At 42.1% G+C, this 17230-nt stretch overlaps 1 protein-coding gene across 2 annotated transcripts in view; it reads right to left on the reverse strand.

The window, feature by feature from the left end:
* Positions 1-537: 537 nt before the first annotated feature.
* GALNT14 (polypeptide N-acetylgalactosaminyltransferase 14) overlaps positions 538-17230 on the reverse strand; it is a 392734-nt gene continuing 376041 nt past the window's right edge. For both annotated transcript variants that reach the window (XM_060245496.1, XM_060245487.1), the window contains exons 14-15: positions 4540-4659; positions 538-3153 (exon numbers count right to left, since the gene is read on the reverse strand). In XM_060245496.1, the coding sequence (XP_060101479.1) occupies positions 2995-3153; positions 4540-4659 (279 nt within the window). In that variant the 3' untranslated portion in view covers positions 538-2994. The remainder of the gene's footprint in view (positions 3154-4539; positions 4660-17230) is intronic.

Here is a 17230-nt window from a genome sequence, read left to right on the forward strand (position 1 = left end):
TAGTTGCAAAATTTTTGTCCATGGCATTTAATGGTATTACCTTTTACTGTAAATCTTTTACTTGTAATTCTGTACCTTTGTGTGTTCCCATGTTTGTCAGTATACTACTTTCCCCCCTCTTTTCCCCTGTTTTGTTTATGACCTGTTGGTCTATGAGCACTAATAAAATAAAGGAATGGAATGCCAGAGCCCTGGATGGCCCAGCTTAGCCCAATCTCATCAGATCTCAGAAGCTAAGTAGGGTCAGACCTCATTAGTACTTGGATAGGAAACCACCAAGATAATCCAGGGTGGCTAAGCAGAGGCTGCAACGACAAACCACTTCTGAACCTCTCTTGCCTTGCAAACTCTATAGGGTTTCCATAAGTCAGCTGCAACTTGATGGCACTTTACATGCACATAGAGCCTTGTCCATTGTGAATAAGGATACAAAAGGAAAAAGGAGATTGTCAGTAGAGGCACTCATGTCTTGCAATTAAAACTCTCATAAATTTCTGTATCATGAAAAAAGAACAAAGAACACACAAGAGTCAAGCATTCAGGTAGCAAAATATTGTTTTATGATGTATGTGAAAATTTCCCCTATTCCAATGTCTTAAAACAGTGAGACACATTACAGTTATAGAGGATCACCCAGAGATTTCAAGCTCATCCATGACCCTCTCAGACACAAAAAGCAACAGTGTTATCAGCCCTCTCAAACAGAATCAAGACTCGAACAGAATCAAGACTATAGTGATGACTGTACTCAACAAGTCTGGTTTGTAATTCATCAGTGACTATTGGATTGCTTTCCCACATGTCCAGCATTGGGCTGATTTGTAATTTGAAGACCAGTATTAACATGGTCATGTATTCCAGACTATTCAAATCTTTAAGACAGATGAAGTAATTCCAGAATTCTGTACTAGAGATGGGCATAAACCAGGAAAATCAAGATTCATTTCAGTTTAGGGGCTACACAAAGCATGAACCTTCATGAACCTTCCTGTTTATTGAACCAGTTCATTTCATGAGGTTTGTGATGTGGTAGAACAGCTGTCCTGCAGGCTAGAGATACCAAACTCACAGCAAGTCTCCAGCTGACTCTCTTCTACCTGCCCTCTGAGACTGGTGAAGGCAGCATTTAGAGGGGCCAAGTTACAGCCCCCCAAGCAAGTGCCCCCAGGAAAGTGCTAATCACAAAGTTCAATGGGAGGGTCCTCATCCAAGGAACCAATGAAGCTAAGTCCCTCTGCTCAGTGTGAGCAGAAGGCAGGTGCCTCAAAGACCCGAGAAAGCACCAAATATCCACAACATTATGGTCCACACTGAGGAATGAATTACAATTCCCTTCCCTCTCTTTAACTGCCACATGGTGTGCCAGTTGCTGATGGAAAAGAACAGCTGTGTATGAGCTGGAAATATAATGGAAGCTCACTTATTGGTGGCCAGCGCCACCCATCAAGCTTTGGAGAGCCACTATTGGTGTTTCCAAGACTGCAGAAGTCCTGTTGCTTTGACAATTGTAACTGATCTGCACTAGAGTGTTTGCTGTGGATGCCACCAACATCCACCACCACAAACCACCCAAATCTCCAAAAATCATACGGAGGATCATGGAAGGTTCATTGCAGGAAAGACTGTGCAGATCTCGGCTAACAGACTAGGCAATTTTCATTGCAAATTTAGGCTCGTGTTTCAGTTCTACCCATCCCTGTACCATTCTGTACCACTACTGATTGCTCCAAGGTACAAGACTTTCATTTTTTGTAGTGCTTTATGAAACTGTGAAACCTGCTTGATCAGAGACCTCCATGGCATAGAGAAAACAAATGTCTTATCTCCACAGGGAATGATAGCTTTATAATGCTGCTTCCAAGTGTGAACAGCTTTTGCTGGTACCCAACCATGGTCATCTCAAGTGCTTAGTCTTAGCAGTACAGTTGTGTGATGGAGACTTCAACAGCTCTACAGTACCATAGCCAGTACTGCCACCTGGCAATGATAGGCTACTTGCCAAAGCTTAGAAGCTGTCAAGAAGACTACTGAGCAGTATAATTTTTTACTGCACAGAGTACCTGGGATGATTAGAAGCAATGTCTCTGTTTTCAATATTCCTGGGTGCTTTGTATAAAGCAAATAAACCACATTTCCCAGAGTGCTCAGCATGTCAACTTTCAATGCAGGGAGAGTATGATAATGACCTAGTTTCACACTAGGCTTGGGGCTCTGTGCAAAGAAAGAGTGCATTTTAGGAGAGGACACTGATGGTTTCTTTCCCAAGATTGCCCAAAATTTAGGAGAAAGGTTCATGCAGCTGAGAGCATGGTGTAAATATTACCTTCTCCATGTGTATAGATTCTGACCACATCTCTCAGACTGCAACATATGCATTCTTATTTTCTTACTCTCCTGCCAGACATAAACAGTATCTAGCACACAAGTACATCGATCACAAACAAATCATAATGTGCAATATAGCTTAGATCTGACACTCTTCCAGAGATGTGCTCAGTTACATCAATCAAAAGTGCAAGATTAGTTGGCCTTTTCAGCTAATTCCCAACATGTTCATTTCTGTGCTCCTATAACAACTAGATAAACTCTCCTTCCCACCCACCTCCCAATTATTAACCAAGGCTGTCCCACCACCTTTGCAATGACAAAAATAAATACCGCATTTACTGATTTCAGCAGTTTTCCCTTCTCAAAAATGAGAAGCCTTTCCTGCTTCAACCACAGATGAGGGATGTTATTGAAGGAAATGTTCAGATTGTGTTGTTCTTAACCATATGGGTGTACAGCCCCACTGGACCCAATTACTGCCATGGCTCTCAGAGCCAGCACTTACGTGCTTTATTTAACCTAGGCACAGCTGCGTGTCCTTATTCTTTGGCTTGTGCCCTATTATAAGGCAAGCTCTACCCCACCCCCAAAGCTTGTACAACAGCTTTGGCTGTTCTTCACAAAACTCCTGTTTGGCTCAATTCACCATCATCTTGGCAGGCATGGTCACGACATCACCATCTCCCACCGTTGACTCATGGCTGTGCTCTCACAAGGGTTAATTACAACTTCTCTCATGTTCTCATTGGTGTCCCCCACCATTTCAGTGTCCAGGCAGTAACGTGTAGCCATGTGCTCAATGTGAGAACTGACTTTACTCCATCGCTTTAGGAGAGAAAATATAAATGCAAAAAGATCAGATCTAGCATGACCCATGAAAACCCTGACTTAACCAGTGGAATTAAGGCTCTTGTGGGTTATAGTGCATGAGGGAATGGTCTAGCCAGCACCACATCTATTGTCTTGTTCATGTTTCCCATTCCAGGCTATTAACAGTTTGTTTTTAGCAGAACTGGAACTCATGGTAGCCCCTTAACAAGGAAAACCCTGTTTGTTGTGATCTTGGGAGAAATAGAGGAACAACTCATTAAACTAATGGGGGATTCTGAGTGCTTAGCATGTACAGGCTGCTGAGTAACTTCCAAGGACCATCTTATTAATTGGTGTCATGATCAAAAAAGAGTGATTCCTAGAAATATCATTTGACTGGCTGAATGAGAAAGCATGTGTCAGTTTCTATGATGCAGTGTAGATCTGTTGCTTAGACCAGTGTTATGATGTCCTAGACATTTGCTCCTGCATTGTCATACCTCGAGCAGTCAAGGTACTACTTTGTTTTTCTAAAATGACTATGGTTGCTCAACAAATAATATTTTTAATAAAAAAGAAAGTAGATGGTATAGAATTGAAGACAAAAGAGTCTCCCTAGGGTTTTTTTTAATATTCCAGACTTCCAACTTGTGTCTACATGTACACATTGTTAAGGATATTGCAGAAGATGAGTGGAAAGCCCACCCATTAGCTATTGCTATGCTGCAAGCTAGCCAACAGTGATGTGTCTCCAAACCTATCTATTACCATACACGAGGACACTAAGGAATAAGCAAAGATACAAAGAGAGGTGCTGTTGATGTTTATACCTGTGGATGGATCATCCATAGGTATAATTAGAACCCCAGTTTTACTGTCTGATTACTACACCCAACTCTAGTCCAACCTCAGTTTAGGTAAGGAAACTGGAAATATTCATGTAGTGTGGTGGCCTTACATTGATTTTAAAAATTTTTTGATGTTGCTTTAAAAGCTTATCCCTGATTTTGTTCTACCTTGTTTAAGTATCAGCAAATCTATGTAATCTCTGAGTAGATTGCAGGCAAATCTGGATTTCATTAAGTACCCTTAATCTCCCATTCACTAGCTTTAGTGGGCGTGTTCCAAGTAAACACAACTCATTTCTGCCCATTTCCTGAGAAATGTGTGGACACAGGCAAACAGTCATTTTGCAGGCTCTTCTCTGCTAAAAGTATGAAGTGTCTGTTGACTAGGGAAAAGGACCAATGTTCCAGTGGACACCCGCCCCTTTATTGATACATATTTAGGGCTTTAGTGAAATCACTGAGAAAAAATAACTTTTCACTGATGTTACAGTGTATTGGAAAGTTGTAATCTCTCTGTTTCCAAGACTGTTAGAGAAAGAACATTCATCCTTACCTGCTTTCCATCCCCTTCTTTACAAGGTAAGAGCACCACCTGGGAACCTGGAAAGAGAGTTTGTACGGACAAGCATAGCTGACTGTGACGGACTTGCTGGTTGTAAGTATATATCCATTCCTGAAATAAAAGAGAAGACATCAGTCTCATTAATTCCATTTTCCTCTTCTAACTCAGTCATCTTCCATTGTCTCCTCTGCATTTTAGCAAGCTCAGATTTCCCCTTATAATCACTTCTTCAGCATCTTCTTCCTTGTTATTTTGCCTATGCTCAATGAATAATTTCTGAGCTTTTCTAACTTGGGTTTTTCTCATTGCATTCAGCTCAATAAGTTCTGACTCCTGATCACTTCTCTATGGGCCAAGTAACATGAGTCTCATAATGCTTGTTTTTAACAATGGCCAACAGTAATTGTACATCAAAGAATTCAGGTTTTCACGGCTGGTAACATCATTAGGGTTTGTAGAATCTTTCGGGATCAAGTGCCGTGTTCTACTGGAGAAAGTTTTCCTTCCAGACATTTCGTTCTCAGCTGCGGAGAACATCCTCAGGGCGTTGCAGCTGGAGCAGGCGCTCAGACCTTCTTGGCTGCTGTGCATTGCCCACTCAATGCACAGCAGCCAAGAAGGTCTGAGCGCCTGCTCCGGCTGCAACGCCACTGAGGATGTTCTCCGCAGCTGAGAACGAAACGTCTGGAAGGAAAACTTTCTCCAGTAGAACACGGCACTTGATCCCGAAAGATTCTACAAACCCTAATGATAGTAATTGTACATGTGATGAGCCAACAATCTCAGGAGGTTTGAATTATTTTTTTATGCACTCCTAATTCTTCTTGGTCTTTCTAGCACTTGTGACAATTAGCAATTGTCACAATGGTTGCTTCCTCTTCAACTTACTTTTCACATTATGTTGGCCTCTATTTGTTCTACTTTCTACTACTTAGTTTTATATGACTCTTTTTTCTGTTTCCTTATGCTCCAAATATGGTCCTTGCAAGATTCAGTCCATTCTCTCTTTGGATCAGGTTTGTCTCTCCTTATTCTAAACACACAGTATGAGCTACTGCTGCTTAAGCTGAGGGCTCCCAAATCTAGTTTTCCATTGCATGATTTCCTCACCTTGTCCAATCACTCTGCCTTCAATGCTTTTTGCTGTCATTTCCTCATTGATTTAACTATGTGCAAATGTCAGAGCATTGTGGAAGAGAGTCGAGTGACATTCTTATGGATAGGGCAACACTAGGAAGACAATTACTAGAAAGAAGGTAGTGAGAAGGTCAACATGTCTCCAACTGAACATCTATGACAGCTCTGGGATCTTGATTGGATGATCACTGTCAGAATCTAGGATGCAAACCTAGATGCTGCTGTTGCCACTGTAAGTGAACAAGAGTAGGAACTCCCAGTATGGAAATCCAAGTAACTGTATATGTAGGCACAGAGAAGGAATGTGGCCTAATTTAAAAAATCCAGGCATATTAACATAAACACATGCAAGCTGTAGCTGACACTTTCCACACTCTGATTTATAATTATATTTGAGATGCTGATGGCCTATTCTCTGTAATTATAATGATAGGAGCAACGACGAAATCACTTGTATGTCCATAATGCCTGACATCCCTGCGGAGGAATGCATTTTTTCCTGGAGGGAGGCTGGCAAACAGCAGAAGTCTTCCCTGTGAGTTTTACCAGTTTTTTCTGTCTAGTCAGAGGAGGAAGTCCATTCCCTGGCACATCAGCTCACCTTTATACAGATGCTAACGGATGTAGACAAAGGAATGGTCAGCCATCCCCTTGCTCTCTCCTGGCAGGGAATAGTTGGGGATGTCAAATTCTAGAGGGGCCTGATGCTTGAGGAAGTAACTCTTGACCTGGCCTGATTTGTTAAAGCTGCCTTGCAAGGGGAAGGTGGTCTCTTTTTTCCTGAGGATACTTGACTGAGGAGGATGCTGTGCTCTGGTCTGCAAGCAGGCAGCCACTGTACATGTGGTTGGCCTGGGAGAGCTGCGGCAAGCTTTGAAGGTAATGAGTCATAAGTCACAGACCTTGCCCTATATTTTACCATCAGATAGGGTATATGTCTAGAGCAGGGACATACTGAAGCTCAAATACTTTGGCCACCAAATGAGAAGGGAGCACTCCCTGGAGAAGATCCTGATGCTAGGAAAGACAGAAGGCAAAAGAAGAAGGGGATGGCAAAAGATGAGATGGCTGGACAGTGTTACTGATGTAAAAAACATGAATTTGAGCAGACTTTGAGGAGGATGGTGGAAGACAGTAGGGCCTGACGTGACTTTGTCCATGGGGTCGCAAAGGGTTTGACTCGACTGTGCAACTGAACAACAACAAAGCAGGGACAGAGGATTTGCATTTCTTACCACGTTCTTTTGGTCTAGTACTGTGCTAAAAGTATGCTTGTAAACATTTAATAAATATTTTATAACGTTTAATTATCACAGTGGTTCTCCATACCACACAGACCTATACTCAGAAATGCTATTTTAAAAGGGAGCCCTAGAAGGACGGGGGGGGGGGGGGAGGCAAGCTGTTGGCAACTGGCAATTCCCCTAGGGGCACCCAGGGCATTAATCTTTCCCCATGGTAGACACTGAGAGAAGGCCTCTGAGCTTGGAAGGAGAGCTGAGGGCCCTGATCCCTTCAGTGGGAAATTGCTATATATTGATCAGCTGGTGGCAGCAGCTTCTGGAGAAAGGAAAAGCTCTTCCAGGGAGTTAGGAACCCTCTAGGACGGCAGGGCAGAATGGGGCTTGTAGGTCAGAGCAAGGAGGTTCTGCCACAGTAACACATTCAGAATCTGGTGCACCATTTTATAACTGCCAGACACTGTCTGTTTCCAGGCCCAACACAAAGTGCTGGCTTGAGGCCTTATATTGGATCCTGCTCTGCCTCCCTCCTTTTTCAGAAGTAAGATGGGTGGAAATTAGGAGCAGCATGCCTGGTGAAGATACAGTTTTCTCTCAGGCTTTAGGGTGAAGTTTATCCTTTTTTTCTATCCTCCTTCCTCCAAATGGTTGCTTTATACTTCTGCTGTATGCCTTCTTCAAGTTTTAATTTGGATTGCAATTCAAATTCTTTTTAAGTCTGCTGACAGCTTGTTTGAATGAATGTAGGTGCCTGAAATGTTTGGGTTTTTTACACCGTTTCATATTTTGGAAAATAAATTTTTATCTTTGGCTTTTCTTGTATTTTTAAATATTTTAAATCCTTTGTTACCAACAGAGAAACCAGTTCTCTGGTTGGAGGGTAAGATATAAATGGTTAAAATAAATAAATACATGGCTGTATTGCACATTAGAGAATTGGAAATGGGTCAAGCATTGATCTTTGTAGAATGTCTTATAACCATGGAGAAGGAGCATGTGCAGATCAGACAACCACTCTGAGGACTTCTATTTGACACTGCCCGCCCCCCCCGCCCCCCACACACACACTCTGCTTGAAGATCATAAGAAAAGCCCTTCTGGATCAGGTCAAGGTCCACTTAGTCCAACATTCTGTTTCCCATGATGGAGCTCCAAATGCCCCAGGGAGGTTTAATGGAGCAAGACCGATGATGTAGCTAGCTATCATTCAGGCAGACTACATTATCTGCTCTGCATCTCAATTTTTAAAAACTTAATGTATTTGGAATTATTGTTTTGCTACCTTTTCAGACTCCTGCCTGAGGCAACTTATAATTAAAAACCACAGCATAAAATAAAAGCCACTAGATATAAGCAGCATGAAAACTATTCATGCTTCGGCGGGGAGGGCGGGATATAAATAAAATTGATATGATATGATATAAAACACAGCAGACCATGAAAAAGCTGAGAAGATGACCCCCTAAGTAAGAGCCAGTGTAAAAAAAGACGTATTTAAGCCAGGCACCTGAAAAAAGTAAAGCAGGTGCCAAGTGGGCCTCAAGGGGGAAGATGCTCCAGAGACAAGATGCCACCACAGAAAATGCCTTGTCTCTAATTGTCACCTGCCTTACCTCTGAAGATTGGGGCACCGAGAGCAGGGCTTGAGAGGCAGATCTTAACTAGCAGGCTGGAGACTGGAGGCGACAGTCCTTCAAGTATCCTAACCTCAAGCCATTTAGGGACTTAAAGGGCTAGAGCCAGCATTTTGAATTGTGCCTGGAAACAGATGAGTAGCCAGTGAGGATCATTCAGCACAGGAGTGATATGATTCCTCTTCCCAACCCCTGACAGTAACCTGGCTGCTGCATTTTGGACCAAGTGAAGTTTCCAAAACCATTTTCAAAGTCAGCTCCATGTGGAATGTATTCAGCATGGATCACTATGGTCAGATCCCTGCACCACTACAAATATCTCCAAAGGAATGACTCAATTCAGTGGGATTTGTGTGTGAGAGGGAGAACTTAGTATCTTCATCATGCACATAATCCATTCAGGTTGACAAAAAAAAGAAGAAGCAGACACAGGGATGATTTGTTTGTTTTTACAAGCACCAAAAGCACTTGAATGGAATCGCCATATTGAATGTGTAAAGAAGTTGTTTCAGCTTCTGGATCCTGAATGACTATAGCTATAAAGTTTCCATCTTGTATCTGTCATAATAATAGTGGAGTGAACAGAGTAGAGGTAAAACAAGGTCACAGTGGTGGAGGCTGCTCCCCCCCCCCCACTTCCTTTAGTAAATGACATCCATGTTCTGAAGATTTCTGTATTTTTATCAGAGACTTGCCATCTGTTTTCCATCTGATTAAATGGCAGAGGAGGGAAGGGGTGCCTCAGCAGCCTTACGAAAGTCAGCCAAAGATGATACTTTACATTATTTCTTGAATTCACTATGACGCTGAGGAGCAGTGACAGGTGTCACCTTGAATGATGTTAAAGCTTTGAGAAATAGTCCCAGGCCTCCAACAGCGTTAATGTAGCTGGGATTTCAATGGGAAATCGTTAGCATATGAATTGAGTCACCATTTGGAGCATGAACAGCTGAACTCCCTCCCCTACAACCCTTATATTTTTCTCTACGGCCTTTCCTACCACACAGAGACTTCCAATACTTTTCACAAGAATTCTGCTTGTCTTCCAGCAAGGTGCAATTTTATTTGCTGCTTCACTACTTGACTACTACGCACATGAAAGGCTTCCTGAATTCCCTTTTATGTGCTAAGAATAGTAAGAAACAAATGCAGAATCTGTATCCCACTAAAGAGGCATTTTGTAAGGAAAATTTCTGGGACATGAGATGCATTCTTTAAGCAATGTACAAAATGGTTCTAGAGAGGCAAAAAGATGGATCATACATTGGTGTTGGGTGGCTGAACCATGAAAATATAAAATATTGTGCTAGCAAAATATCCATGCTGTGCATGGATGCATTAATTGCATGCACATCCCTTCAGGAACTGTGGCAGCGGAGGCTGATTCATCCAGTGCTGGAGATGATGAGCAGGCTTAGTCCCTATCACTACTCTGTTCCAAGTGCAACATTTCACTTTTCTTAGATAGGCATTCATTAACATGAGTAAATGGTTGCACTAGAGTGAACCTGATGCCTTCAGCAAGGGAAGATTCAACCTCCCCCCTCCAAGTGTTGACATTGCTGGCTGGATGTGAGCACCTGCAATGATGCCTTGCAGTACCACAGTAGCCACTCAAATTGACTTGTTCCTGAGTCATTTCAACTTCTTATCTTGCCCTTGTGATCTCACTTTGCCTTACAAATGAGCTGGCCCTCAGTTCAGCAGGGACCCTGTTGCTAAGAAAGCATTCCTCCTCAGTGTGGTCTTTCAATGTTGGTTAATTCTGTATTTCCTACCATTCAAAGTGGAACTTGTAGTCCATACCCTAAAGGAGGCACTGCTAGATGCTGGCTAACATGTTTCTATGTTCAGAAATGAACTTTTATGGTAATTCACCAGTAAACTATCACTAATGAAATTAGATCCATGACCCACTAGGAGCAATAGTTATGAAAGAGTGAGCTGGGTCTCCCTGTAACTAGGACAGTGAGATGCTGGCCTGTGGGGGCGACTATGCAGCTTCAAGACTGCTTTGAACGAACAAATTGGGACATCTTTGAACATCCAGACCTAGAGTGTTATACAGATACAGTTTTGGGGTATATGGCCCACTGTATTGATACTGTTACAACAAACAAGTGTATTCGAACCTATCCAAATCAAAAGCCATGGATGACTGGCACTGTTAGGTTTCTCTTGCATAGGAGATATAAGGCTTTTAAGTCTGGGGATGCCTCACTTTACAGTGTGGCCAGAGCAAATTTGAAGCGGGGTATTAAACAGGCCAAAGCTGCATATAAGGGCAGGATAGAAGAATGGCTTTCTCAGAATACTTTGAGACAAGCCTGGCAGGGGATTCAGCAGTTAACTAATTTCAAGGCGCTAAAGGCTAGTACGAATGGAAAGCAGGAGCTGGCAGAGGAGTTAAATACTTTTTATGCCCGGTTTGAAGTGGATCAAAAGGAAGCGGAATTACTAGTAACATCATCATTGGGGACCGAGCAAGGTGCTCCTTTCGTTGTGAGGGAGCACGATGTTAGGTGTATAATGAAGGCAGTAAATTCTAGAAAGGCTGCAGGTCCCGATAATATCCCTGGTTGTGTGGTAAAGGAATGTGCAGGGCAGTTAGCCGGGGTGTGGACTGAGATTTTCAATCGTTCTTTGTCACAATCCATTGTTCCCACTTGTTTGAAGGCTTCCCTTATTGTCCCAATACCAAAGAGGACGCCAGCAAAGGTTTTAAATGACTATAGGCCAGTGGCCTTGACTTCTGTGATAATGAAGTGTTTTGAACAATTAGTTCGAAAATATATTATTTCCTGCCTTCCTGTTATTTTTGATGAATATCAGTTTGCTTACAGGAAAAATAGATCTACTGAGGATGCTGTTAATACTGTTCTTTATACTGCTTTATCGCATTTGGATAAAAAGGGGACGTATGTTAGAATGTTGTTTGCAGATTTTAGTTCTGCTTTTAATACAATATCACCCCATAGATTGTTGTCTAAGCTTAAAGATTTGAAGCTGTCGGACTCTATATGTGAGTGGATTTTGAATTTTTTGTCAGGTCGTTCACAAAGGGTTAAAATGGATGGATATATTTCCTCCGTGAAGATCTTAAATACTGGCACCCCTCAGGGATGTGTCTTGAGTCCACTTCTTTTCACTATTTACACATCTGATTGTGTTTCCAGCAGTCTGAGTAACAAAATCATTAAGTATGCAGATGATACAACGTTGGTAGGGCTCATCTCTGAGGATGATGAGTCTGCGTACAGGAGGGAAGTTCAACAGCTGTCCCTTTGGTGTAAAGTAAATAATCTTATTTTAAATATAAATAAGACGAAGGAAATTATAGTGGATTACAGGAAGAGTAGTTTGGACACCCAGCCATTGTTTATTGATGGTGTTATGGTAGAACAGGTGACAGAATGGAAGTTTCTGGGAATTACCATGAAACAGGATCTAACATGGGGGGCAAATACTTTAGCTCTAGAGAAAAAGGCCCAGCAACGACTATACTACTTAAGACTCTTAAGATCACTACAACTGTCAGGGAGTCTGCTGGTTGCCTTTTATCGTAGTTCCATTGAGAGCATTTTATCTTATTGCCTCTGCGCGTGGTTTGGGAGCTGCACGGAAGCAGAGAGAAGGGTGCTCCAAAGAGTGACGAGAAGAGCACAAAAGATTTGTGGATGTTCTCTCCCCTCATTGGTGGATCTGTATAATATGGCATGCAAAAGGAAGATACAAATGATCCTAAGGGACCATACACATCTGGGCCATTTGCTTTTTGAGATCTTACCGTCAGGTAGACGATATAGAGTGTTGAAGGCTAGGACAAACAGATTTAAGGACAGTTTCTATCCAAGTGCTGTGGTTAGGTTAAATGCAGGGTTATGAAGGATTATCTGTTTTAGATGTATTTAATGGTTTAAATGGTTTAAATGGTTTTATGAATGTTTAATGGTTTTATGAATGTTTATTTAATGGTTTAAATGGTTTTAATGGTTTTATGAATGTTTATCCGTTTTAGATGTATTTAAATGGTTTTAATGGTTTAAATGGTTTAATGGTTTCAGATGTATTTAAATGGTTTATGAATATGTGTGTTTGATGTGTTGGTATGTTTGTGGAAGAGCACCTCATTTCGTTGCTCTCTTTTTGTTGAGAACAATGACAATAAATTCATCTATCTATCTATCTATCTATCTATCTATCTATCTATCTATCTATCTATCTATCTATCTATCTATCTATCTATCTATCTATCTATCTGTCTGTCTGTCAGAAGAACAGGCTGTTTTAGCAAAGGGCTGGGGCTCACTCATAGAGCATCTGCTTTGCATGCAGATAACCCCAGTTGCAGTTGAAAGAATCAGGTGATGTGAAAGAATCTCAAGAGGGGCTGCCACTCAGACAATACTGACAATAATAAAGTCTGACTCAGTAGAAGACAGATTCATGTGCTCAAATGCCTTGACTAAACCAGTAGGCAGAGTTCCACCTATTTGTGGGCATTAAAGCAGAATGATAGTTCAGGGGTAGAGCAATCATTTGCTTCTACATTCCCTAGGATGCCTCCAGATCTATAAGCTCTTCATGGCAATTTCCAGTTGACCAAATTGCCCCCAAGCTCATGACCAGTCTAACAATTTGCCTTAGCTACATTACGGGAGGTTCAAACCACTGTCCCCTTGCCTTAGTGGAGGTGCTCAGTTTGTCAAAGTAGGAAAATCCTCTGGGAGAAAGCTGCCACATCAGAGCATCTGGATGTATTTTCCACAATGGCAAGACCAAAATGATGCACTAGCAAACAGCCAAGCTGGTGATTCACCCAGTCACAAGATATTTTGAGAGGCAACAGGGGCTGCAGCCCTGCTGTCGATTTCTTTTCTTCTTCTTTTCCAATTTCCAGAGAGTGATAGCCACTTTCTCTGCACACAGTCATTTCGATGCCGTTGCTGCTGCTGCTGCTGCTGATGTACTCAAGTGTATCCAGGCCTAAGAGGCTTCTGATTTCTTTTCTAAAGCTTGTCAGCTTTCTTGGAACTGCTAATGATTAATGGGTTTATTAAATGAATCCCAGAGTCAGAAATCCATTCCAAGAAGGTTACTGCAAAGTTTAATATCAACTGATGCTCTGTTCTAACAGAAAGCCAATGCACCAGCCAAATGGTGACATCTTCATTAGACAAAACCAGGGCAAAATTACGATCAATTATTTACCCTCAGATGCATTTCTTTGGTGAAGAGCTAAATCAATCAATTCCTTTCGCAAACGAGACATAAACAAGACCGGAAAATGCCAAGCTTCTGATTTGCAGCAGCACTGCAGAGGCCGCACACTCAGTTTCAGAGGGGCGCAGGGGGGTGGGTCACAGATCACTTAGCATGGCTCCTGTGTGCTGTGTACAGAGAAGGCTCCAAAAGGAGCTCCTCCCAGCCTCTCTCTCTAGAAAAAAATGTTAGCATAATCTAGGCCTGTGTGCAGCTATGAAAGTAATGGGCACGAGGAAGCCAAGTGTCTTCTTTCTCTGTTACTAAATCAATCTCAAGGGCAAAGCATCCCAAAATGAAATTTTGAGAGAGTTACATTTATCACAGACAATAAAATGTTGGGTTTTTTAAATAAATCTGCGAATGTAAATATAAAATAGTTATAGTAAAATTACATCTGGGAACTGGAGGCAACTGTGAGGCTGTGACTAAGTGGTAGAGCTGCTTTGCATACAAAAGGTCACAGGTTCAGCTCTCAGCTTCTCATGTGAAGAAGAAATTGGATCTATACCCCACCCTTCACTTGGCATCTCAGAGAGGCTTACAGGCTCCTTTCCTTCCTCTTCCCTCAACAGGTAGGTGGGGATGAAAGGACTCTTTTAAAAACTGCTCTTGCAATCACTCAGCAGGTGCTTGTAGAGGAGTGGGGAATCAAACCCGGTTCTCCCAGATCAGAGTCCGTGTACTTAACCACTACACCAAACTGGCAAACCAAAAGGCTGTAGTAGCTGCTGATGTAAAAGACTTGAGATGCTGGAGAATTGCTGCCAGTCAGAACAGTCAATACTGACCTTGATAGATCAATGGTCTGATTTAGTATAGAAGAATGTGCCACTGAGTCTCAGCCAAGTCATGGCAACCCAGGCAAGAGACGAGCAAAGGTAGTTTGCCATTTCCTTCCTCCATATAGTGACCCCAGTCTTTCTCAGTGGTCTCCCATCCAAGTACTGATTGTGACCAACCCTGCTTAGTTCCCAAGCTGTGAAGACCCAATGCTAAGTTGGGCTATTTGGGCTGCTCAGAGGACGTCGGAACAAGTTTGCGTGCAGTTTTGAAGGAGAAATGCTTTGCAACTGAGCACAGAAAAAAAAATGAGGCCCATCTGGTGACAATCAGCAGACATATGCATTGCAGTTCATGTCACTGTACCTCCAGTGTCAACCTATTGATACAGCAGGGCCCTGTTCAGACGCACAGTATAATCAGATGTCGCTGCTGTTTCCTTCTGGATTTAAAGTGGCTGCTAAGACAGCAACATCTGCCTCCCGGTATTAACTTGTGGTAGACCACCCCCCAATCCTTCTCGGAACTGGATTATTTTGTTACCTGCTCCTTTGCAGTGTTTTTTGAGTTCTCTGGTTTCACCTCATAGTTTTCTCCATCTGGATAGTTCTGCTACGATATTAACCAACTTCCGGATGTCTGAAGGCTGTCCCAGAGCAAAAGGAGCCTCAGACATCTTGTTTATGGTCGCCATTTTTTTTTACTACTTAGCGATATGTGCATAACCACATGTTTTAATATATGTGCATATGCACATGTGCACATATGTGTGCATGTGCATAGTGCACTCATGCGCATAATGCACACATGCGCATAATAGTGGAGAAAAAAGAACTGCATAGTGCCGTCGTGTGGACGACAGAAGACAGTTTCACCATGGAGTTATTTGAATTGCAGTATGGCAGTCTGATCGATAATATCCGTAACAAAGATATTCGGAACAGAACTGGGTCAGTTTAACACGGACTCAACACGCTGTGTGAACAGGACCCAGATGTGAGGAATCATAGGTTGTTCATGGGCTGACCCGTGCATGTGGGAAAAGCAGCAATGGCATTTAGAAAGACTCCACACTGCAGAAAGTATTCTGTGATTCTACGCGATAACAGGGCACTGACTTCTTTAAATCAAGGTGAATGGCATCAGGCAAGCTAAAGATGTGCAAGGGGAAGGAGGGCAATGTGACGTCGCAGCCTGTGCTGTGGGTTTCCTCTGGGTCAATGGCTATATCCATCCAAATCAGTAAGGTAATTGGCACTCCAGGTCAGGATATGTACCAAAGTCACCTTAAGGGCCCAAACTCCAAAGACAGAGCCCACATAACTTTCATAAACATTGTAAAAATGATACCGTGGGTTGGTGCTTGATGGCATGTGCAAATGAGTATTAAGGACTGAGGGTTTAGTGGGTTTCCCTATTAACTGGACCATTTGTGCATTTTAAAAATATATATTTACCTGCCTAGAGCCCCTGGTGAAAAGAAAAAATGAAATAAATACAATCTAAATAAATAAGCACTTTTTTTTTTACTGTGAACACAGTTTTTACTGAAAGCAATGGAAGTTTGCTGAAATGAGTTATTTGTGGGTGCCGATGAGGTAACATTAGTAACACTGGTTTATTGGAATTTCTGTTTGCCCATAAATCTGGTTTGTTGTTCTCATTTCCTGGATAAAGCTTGCTATACAGGAAAAGCAGTATTTTGTCCATATCCACAGATACCTAAAAGAATCATTTACATCTTGAGGCGGTATAATTTGGAAATGAAGATGTCATGGCTCGAAACCACAGGCAGAGAGAGAGAAGGGTTGTGGTTCTGAGTATTGGCTGACATATAGCTGAATGCTCAGTACCATCCCTTCAAAATTGTAATTGTTTTTCAGGGAGGGGCAGAACACCTTTTTGTTATAAATGGTACCTAATTGTTAATTTAGTTCAGAGAATACACTCTGATTGACACTGCATATTTTTTCCCCTTTAGCAGTTGGGGAGGCCTCATTAAGCTCTTTCTCCTTTACCAGGCAATTTAATATTGAATGAATGCAGAGCAGGAACTAAAATAAATCACTGCAATTCTGCGCTGTTGTTGAACTAGAGAAAAGAGTAAATAGGTCTGAAATATGAGAGGAAATGATAGTTCTCATTTGATTTTTCTGATCCTTGAAGAAGAATAGTATGACTGTTGCTTGCATCCTGGGCACAGACAGATGCACAGTGAAGGTAATGGAGTGCTTTATGTGTGTGCAATATGGGGGACCTAGTGGAAGGATGGAGCTGCTTTGATACTAGGGATGCTGCGAGTATCTCTGATATGGTAGTCCCAAAGCAAGAGCTCCACATTTGCTGTTTAGATAAGTTCACTGATCAGGGAGTAAGTTTGCAAATGTTATAAGTAGTGCCACTATATGGTGCAAGACTCTTGCCCACATTTTTAGAAGTGGTTCTAGTTTAAAAATTGCTAGGTCCTGGAAAATGCCATGAACCAAACAGGGTGTTTTTAATGGCGGGAAGTGGGGTGGGAGAGACATACAGCAGCTTGCAGTATTACCATGTGGGGAATTCTTTCACATGACCATAGGGGCAATGAATTCTGAAGGAAAATCCAAAGCCAAAAATGCAGGTGAT

The sequence above is a fragment of the Heteronotia binoei genome, chromosome 1, assembly GCF_032191835.1.
Source record: "Heteronotia binoei isolate CCM8104 ecotype False Entrance Well chromosome 1, APGP_CSIRO_Hbin_v1, whole genome shotgun sequence".
Classification (NCBI taxonomy): domain Eukaryota; kingdom Metazoa; phylum Chordata; class Lepidosauria; order Squamata; family Gekkonidae; genus Heteronotia; species Heteronotia binoei.